This window comes from Anguilla anguilla, chromosome 1 (assembly GCF_013347855.1).
Source record: "Anguilla anguilla isolate fAngAng1 chromosome 1, fAngAng1.pri, whole genome shotgun sequence".
In the NCBI taxonomy this organism is placed as follows: Eukaryota; Metazoa; Chordata; class Actinopteri; order Anguilliformes; family Anguillidae; genus Anguilla; species Anguilla anguilla.
The window spans coordinates 33,627,976-33,636,384 of record NC_049201.1 but is presented as its reverse complement, the minus strand read 5'-3'; the positions used below and the strand labels follow the sequence as shown (position 1 = coordinate 33,636,384).

The window sequence follows — 8,409 nt, the reverse complement described above, 5'->3', positions numbered from 1 at the left end:
TAAATTCTCATACCGTTAGTCTCCATCAGTATCAGTGATTAACTGCAACCAATAATTAACAAACAAGTGACTCATAACCAAATCACATTTACCCAGAAATATGTTAACAATTAAGAATCAATCCTCTATTCACTGTAGGGAGAGAGAATAATATATTATGAGACACTACCAAGAACAACAGAACATATAGACTTTTTATAATGTACTAAATGAAAGAGTTTATTAATAATACTTGGTTTGAAAGCAAATGTAATTTTTTCAAAACTATTAATTGGTACCCTGCAATTTGCTTCAGAAAAAATAAGGCCACTGTACCAAAGGGCATATTTGACAGGCAAGAATTTTAGCATAGTTCTGAAAAAATATTTTTTAAAAAGACCTAGCCTCTAGCAATTGCAATTTTTCCCTCGTAATCCTGGGATACAAAATCGTCTTTAAATCAAAATAAAAACGAAGACAAATTGACTGTTTCAATGGTGAGCTTTTTTAATTACGTCGGCTAATCAGATGCTGAGGCTGTTGCAAGCGACGTGCAGCACCATGCCAGTGCACGACGTGTAGTAACGATGGTCGGGGGCGCGCATCGAGAAAGGGATAACGCTTCACAGGGATAGAAAACAGAGTGTGAAAAGAGAAAAAGAGGAACCGATGGGGAGACGGGAAAACAGCAGCGAGGAACAAGGACGCGAGAAATGTACGGTAGCTAGCTGTTTATGAGGCCAAAAATTAGGTGGTGCTGAACGTTTCACTTTGCTAATTCGATTACAGAACACCGGCCACAGGTAACCTATAGGACTAACTTAATTGTTGACGAAAGGATATATTCCTGCAGCACTGTCATTCACTGTTGACAATGTCGGGGAACCGGGAGGCGGAGCGGCGCAAACTAGCCGACATCATTAACCACTGGAATGCCAACCGACTTGACCTGTTCGAAATCAGTCAGCCCACGGAGGTGAGTCCCTGGACCTTCCGGGAGCTGCAGGCCGCACCGGGACAACCGGACAGGAGATGCATCTCGTGTGCGGGGTGTTAGCTATCCAATTTACGGAATGGGAGTGACTAAAGCTTTGCACGATTTGTAGTTCTGCACACGTAGGCTAAATAAATATCAAAGTGAATGTATCAGACTGCAGAGAATAGCTGTGTAACCCATCATTTTCATTAACGGTAATTAAACTAGTCTGTCGCAGTATAATCTGTATTGCAGCCAGCTTGGTAAAGCGGTAGCTCTTGTGTAAGTCCTCGGGCTAGCCTAGCTATTTTGTGCCACAGACAAGGACAATACCGTGCAAGGTTAGCAGTTGCACCTGGTTTCATAGTCCTATTAACTGGGATGGGCGACACTTACATTACATTCTGGTTATGATAATGATGTTCATCCGTAAAATAGTGGGGTTGAGCCGATTTGCTGACACAAAAAATTGGTTTTGCAAATGGAAAACCACCTTCATTTTGTAGTACTTTTAAAAAAAGAAAAAAGGGCTCCGCGTGTATAAACTAGTGAATACCTTTCGGTGCGTTTTTTATTTTATTTTAATGTCATATATTCAGTAGACTATATTGCCCCCAGCAGGCCTCGGATCCGATCCTACATAGTGTAGGCTATTACTGGCTTGAATTATCATATTCTATATAGGCTAATAGAATATGATATCTAATATATATGTTATGTGTACAAATCATACAATAAACATGAAGCTAAAGCTTGCCTTGTTAGTTCCAGATTATCTTCTACACGATAGTAGGATTTAGTGTAAACGGGTAACCCAAGTAGAAATTTATAAAGGATGCAGATATTAGATAATGACGTAATTTTGTAATGTTTGCCACGCCCCCTACTCTTTTAAATTCCTGAACAAGCTGCTGCATCGTTGAAACACTGCAGTGAAATGTACGTTTGTAGTAGGCCTATCCATTTCTGGAGAGGAACTGCCTATCATTTTAGTTCCGATTATTTAATTTTTTTTTTTTACAGTTTTCTTTTAATGTAAATGTTTTAGCGGAGGTAGGCTAATGAAATTGGCTACTTGCTAACACCATGCCTTCTGTTAACATAGATCTATTTTCTGCAATACCTATACAATGGGAAGTTTTAGTTTCAATATACTAGTGTGTGTTCGGGAGTTGGATTTAAAAAAAATCAAGACGTATCAGGGGTTCCCCAGGAAAATAGCTAGCGGAGAGCCTCAGAGGGTTAGCCGGCTCCTTATGCCTTTTTTTTGCCGCCAACGACTCTGAGGCTGCAGCATAGAACTGCATAAGGCGGGAAACATAACTTGAATTTTCTTGCGCTGCGTATATGTGAAGTGGTTGCAACGTGGGAAACATCGTTCACATGCTTATCTTCTTACTTTTTGCTGACTGGAAGTTTAAAAGGCATATGCACTAGAGGGCAGATATTGGCTTCTCTTCAAATGATTCCACCATCCTTCCTGGCTTCCTAACGTCAGTCACGCAGAAAAAAAGCACAAATCTAAGAAGACTGCTTCAACCTGATGTCATCTACTATAATGCCCCTTGCTGCCACGCTTGAAACTGCAACTCGCGCTTGCGTTAAGTTAAGAATTTCAGGTGACATGCCTGAAATTGACATTGCATAGCTTGAAGCCTCTGTGTTTGCGTACTTATGCAGAGTATGTTTCAGGCCTAACTTACTACATACTACATTCTAAGTAGGGGAGAGCGGGGCATGCTGTCACATTTTTCACTCTTTCTTACATTGACTGGGCACAATACATCACAATGGTATACATGTCATACCAAATGAAAGAAAGAAGTCTTGGGTACATATTTTGTATTCATTACATCTTCATATCTTATTTCAGTACAAAGTTGTAGACAGTTAAATACAGTGTGCGCACTTGTGACAACTTGCCCCATCAGCGGGTAAGTTGTCACACTATGTCGGGTAAGTTGTCACATTGGATTATCAACAAATAAAAACACAACTACTTAATTGTGAATATTGATTTTTAAATTTCAAATTCAATACCAAATTCAACATCATTAAAGAACATACAAAAAAAACAATCATCCGTAAATAACAACAAACAACATCCATATCTGACTAATCAGACTCATCTTTGGAGTTACAGTTCTGGCACACATAAATTGCCTGGCCTGAGGTGCTAGGTATATTGGTATATTGCTATGTCACAATGTATTGAACAAGCTGCATCTCCAAATCAGGTGAAAAAACCTGCTGTGGCTTTCAATAGCCAACCACTGTTGTTGGCATGGTTGCCTGACTTTCTACTTCTTCTGTGGGAACCTTTTTGACAATACAGAGTCAGAGTACGGTAATTTATCCCAAAATCCCTCGCTGTACTCCTGATTGATTTCTTTTGCAACTTCACCTGCCTCACTGCCTTTAACATTATATCAGGTGGTGTGCTGCCATTCTCTGTCTTTCCTTCATAATTTCAAACCACCTTCCTTCCTTCCTTCCTTCCATAGTGTCTCTCTCTGGGGATTAATAAAGTTTATTTATTCTATTCCTTCCTTCCTTCAAAATATCACAATATCACACTGTTTTTTGAGCATGTTCTATGTGCCTATTTATACTGGGGCAAGTTGTCACTGAGATAACTTGCCCCAAACTGACATGTGTGCTAATGTTGGCTAAATATGAAGGTTAGCTCAACATAGGACTGCAGCTAAAGTATCAACAGACACTTTAATGTCTCCTCTACTCAGTACAAAAATATAATTTTTAACATTCATACCTAACAAAGTTTTATTACATAAAATGTAAAGTGTCATTTTCTTAATTTGAAGGTGAAAAATAAGAAAATTGTGCTCACCTCAGAATAGAGTGACTTTGACTACATGTGAACAGGAAGTTGACCATAGAACTTGTTGTCACACAAAGTAGCTATTTGATTTTTGAGATAGCGACTCTTCTGTTGGAGGTATGAACAGTGTGATAACTTACCCGTGTGGCAACTTACCCCGTTCTTCCCTACTATGCACAACGTACTAAGACAGTTAGCATAACAGCTAGTATGTACATGTTTTGGTTACTTAACCGTGCCACGGACCTGTGGTCATCAGTAGCCAATTTAAAACATGTTTAAACACAACTAGAAACCACCTCATTAGATTTACAAGAATTCCCTAAATAGTGGCTAGCTAGCACCGCTTGCAACCATTACAATATGAACCGCTGGATAACCATCTAATGTCATTGCTCTCAGTATCTGTCTAAATATTCCACTTATAGTCATTACTGTCTTCATTTATGTTTTTTTAATTAATGTACCAAGAGTTTATACACAAAATACCACATACCCATTCTTTAGAGTTGCCACATACCTGTAGGTATAGTTTGACTGGTTTGCGAGTGCAAGAGTAGCGTAACAATACGGGGAAAATGTGGTTATATAGTGTCAACAAACCTAACCACACAGTGTCACAACGTCGCGCAGGGTAATACGAATGTCACAGTTACAACGCTTGCACAAGACATAACACCACCGAAGAACCACAAGCATCTCTCATACACCCCAAAGAGAGTGTTCCCTCAAACACAAAGTGAAAAAGACAAATATTTCCAATCCATGAAATGCTACTTTGAACTTTGCCGTTTATATTTATCTCTGAAGAAGTACCACTGGTAGCTTACGTTAAATGGGTATGGGGTGTATAGCAATAGTAGGCATACACGTGTAATTTACAGCCTACTATTAGTGGATCAAAAGCAGGAATTTACAGAATCCCAGCCATTGATTTAGTGACCAACCCAAGAAAAAGGCCAGGGGGCAGCAAGGCAGCCTCAGGAGGATCACTACAATATAAAACAGGGTTTTTATATCTGTAATCCCAGTTTTGCGAAAGCAGGAGGGCAGGGAGACAGACGAACTGCGAGCATAGACTACTACAGCATATAATCAGAATTAAGAGGGAGAATTTTCAGCTTAGAATGTAGCACTCACAGGATATAGCTTGTAAACCCTGCTAGACATGAAAAAGGTTTTTAACCAAGTTAACTAGGCTATGTATTTTCAGTTCTCCCCCCTAACTTGGAATTCACAATTGTTTCCCAGCCAGGAGCAACCCCACTGCAGGGTAACCTATCAGTTTCACCTCAGAGCATCCATATGGAGAAAATACACAGGTTTCGTGGTACCTAACTAAAGTTAGATTCCGCTATCAAGTGTGTTTGTGTGTGTCCACAAATGCAGTAGAAGAGCAGATGCTTCTACTCTGGAGTCTTTGCAAATTGCAACCCATCATATCAGTTTGTGTGCCTGTGTTTGCGTGTGCGTTTTATTATTTGGTCAAGTATCACTCACGCTGCACACTGCATCTTACATGAATAGATTTAGTGATCATTCGATTTCTGCATTTTAAAAGTTATGAAGAATTCCATTCGCTGAAGGTGATGGATGGTGCAGCCTTAGTGTACATCTTGGAACTTTTTGCGTACGCTGAAAGAAAATATTATGCAATGTGAATGTGAAATGAACTCTCAATTTACGTCACAATTAGTATGATGAGTACAGATAGTATGCGGTTTCGAACACAGCCTATGTTTCCAGTTTAAGAACTGGAAAGGAAACGTGGTCATGTGGTTTCATTCAAACTAATCATGCCGCTATCCCCACTTAAATTTTTGAAGCCTTTTTTCCAGTGGCTAAAGTGAACTGCAACGCCTGGTTGCATAAAAAACTTGAAACCCCGCCCATCCCATTGTCAATGGTGAAAGCCCAGAAAGAGGCTCATGTTCACTGTGAAAATATGTAGTCAATACATTTTTTACACAAAAAATGATGGTTTAACTAGTTAATCCAATCCCTAATGTCTCCTCTGGGTGTGAAATTGCATTTCAAATATAATAGAACAGTACGTTACAGATAAGTTATGAAGGAACTATTGTTCATTTAAACCATTTGGTAAACCCGCTGAAAAGGAGGGGTACTGCTGCATTGGGACAGCGTATGCTTAGGGTTGAATTATATTATTTAAAGTAGGGACTTGGGGGGCAGGGAGATCTAAGAGCGAAAAGGGTAAGGAGGTGCAGACTGGCCGAATGGAAGCTGTCAAGACTTCCTGTAATAGTGTGAACACCAATGAAATCTTTCAATATAATATAGGGGGTACAAACGCATTAGGAGGGATAGATCCAGTTAGAGGTGGGGGAAGCTCTAGCTCTCTATATAAAAGAAAATTTGAATGTGCAGGAAATTCCAGAAATTGACTAGTGAGGATATTTGGATTAAGCTGATAGGGGAACATGAAAAGGGCCTTACGGTAGTCGTGTGTTACCAGCCGCCAGTAGTGTGAATTCAAAGCTCTTTGGAAACAAAACAAGCTTGTCAGGAAGTGAGACTATTATTATGGGTGACTTCAATTACCCTGATATTAATTGGGAATTGATGACATGATGTGGAAAGAGTGAGGAAGAATTTTAGATGTTGTAAATGACCTTTTTGGCACAGTATGTCAGTCTGCCTACAAGAGGGAAATCAATCTCGGGAGAGTTTGAGGAAAAAAATGAACTGTATAAGATATATAAAAACGACAGCACTGAGAGTAATAAGGCTGAATAGTGTTGAATATTGCCCAAGATAATCCTGAATGTTTCTTTCAATACTGTAGTAGGAAAAGGAAAGTGAAGGAGGAAATCAGGTGCATGAAGAAAGAAGAAGCATTACTTTATAAGAATAAAGATATTGCTGATGCCTTAAATTATTTTAGTTATTTTGTTGAGAGTTTTACTAGAGAAGAGGTTACTAATAAAACAGAATGCATATTCAGTACTCAGAATGTATTACTAGATATTCAGATGAAGGACGAAGAAGTACTGGATAAATGACATAAGCTAAATACAAATAAGGCAGCAGACCCTAATGCCATATATTCAAAGGTACTCTGGCCACTGGCAGGTATTTTTAGGCAGTCTTTACAAACTGGAGAAATACCTGAGAACGGGAAGCAAGGTAATATTATACAAATATATAAGAAAGGGGACCATACTGATCCAGGAAACTACAGGCCTGCCAGTAACCTGCGTCACATGTAAAATACTGGAATCTATCTTTAGAGACATGTTAGAAGTATTTCTTGAAAATAGCAACATCCTAAGAGATAGCCAGCGTGGTTTTCCTAAGGGAAGGTCATGTCTGACAAACCTTCTGGTATTCTTTGAAGAAGCTGCCAAGTGTTTTGATTATAACAAGGGTTATGATACTATATACAAGATAAGGGATTGGTAAGGTACTACGAGAGAGTTATTATCAAAATGTAGACAGTAAGGATGCCACGGTGAGGATATTTTCCCTCCGGTTAATAAACTCATGACAACACCGGTTTTACCGGTAACACCGGACATTTTACAAAATATTCGTCGATGACGCTCAATATATGTAGAGCGCTTATTTTGATCTTTAACGTTAGATCTTTAGATCTTCCCCTTACTTTGAACAACACGAATGCTTAGAAGGTTGGTTCTTTATTATTTTTGAATGAAAAACACAACAATAAAACAAAGTGCAATGACAAACTCTTATATTAAACATAGAAATAGAACTTTTATTAACAAAACGAATAAGACGGATGACGGCTTTGCCTAGGCATACCCGTGCTGTAATATAAAATAACAAATAAATTACACAAAGTTTTAAATAATATACATAGTAAAAACAAGTGCAATTACCAAACACTATGGAACCAAATAAATAAATAACAAATTCAAAAAGGAACCAAATAAATAAGAAACGAATAAAAAAAACAAAGCCTTCTACATTGTAGCGTAATGCAAGATAAATGGCAAAAGTCAACAGGCTTTTCAAAATGAAAAAAAGAAAGAAAATTTAAATAAATTGGCAACTGGTGACAGTGCTTTACATGTTCTTTGCCAGGAAAACCAACATGAATCTGACTCTGCTACTCTGTGCTGCGACTCCACTGCATGCGCGGACGGAGCAGACACTTTCAGTTTATAATTGTAGCGTCTGTCATCCAACGAGAGTGAGAGCACCTATTATTGATCACCCGAGGGGGGGGACGTGTATCGACCATCTGAACCGCTAGTGTATTTACTTTGTATTTATGAGTGAGAACTGGACATCATTACCTATTAAAATGTAAGTCCTGTAAAAATACACATAATTAAACTGTCTAAATGTAAAAAAACAACTTCATACATTTACACAATTAGTTATATTAATACAGCCTTATTTACAATATCAACTTTAAGACAAGCAACACGCTCAGAATTATCTCATTGCGACCCATTAAAAGCAATAGCGCAGACGTTGCTTCATAATTTCAAACTGCTTTCCTAACGGCTATTTTGCGTCCTGCGACTTGGGTTACTGTAAATATGTACGGATTCCTAGACGTGCTGATAGCGACCACCCTTTCTCATATTAATCTCAAATACGCAAGATAGGACACTTATAC

At 38.6% G+C, this 8,409-nt stretch overlaps 1 protein-coding gene across 11 annotated transcripts in view; it reads left to right on the top strand.

The window, feature by feature from the left end:
• The first annotated feature begins 469 nt into the window (after nt 1-469).
• The window catches only part of LOC118234553 (afadin-like), a 210,204-nt gene continuing 202,264 nt past the window's right edge, over nt 470-8,409 (top strand). For 7 of the 11 annotated variants that reach the window (XM_035431242.1, XM_035431215.1, XM_035431198.1 and 4 more), the window contains exon 1: nt 471-955. In XM_035431242.1, coding sequence (XP_035287133.1) covers nt 854-955 — 102 coding nt within the window. In that variant the 5' untranslated portion in view covers nt 471-853. Of the gene's footprint in view, nt 956-8,409 lie in introns of all 11 variants that reach the window. The other 4 variants (XM_035431235.1, XM_035431224.1, XM_035431207.1 and 1 more) reach the window with 2 other exon arrangements.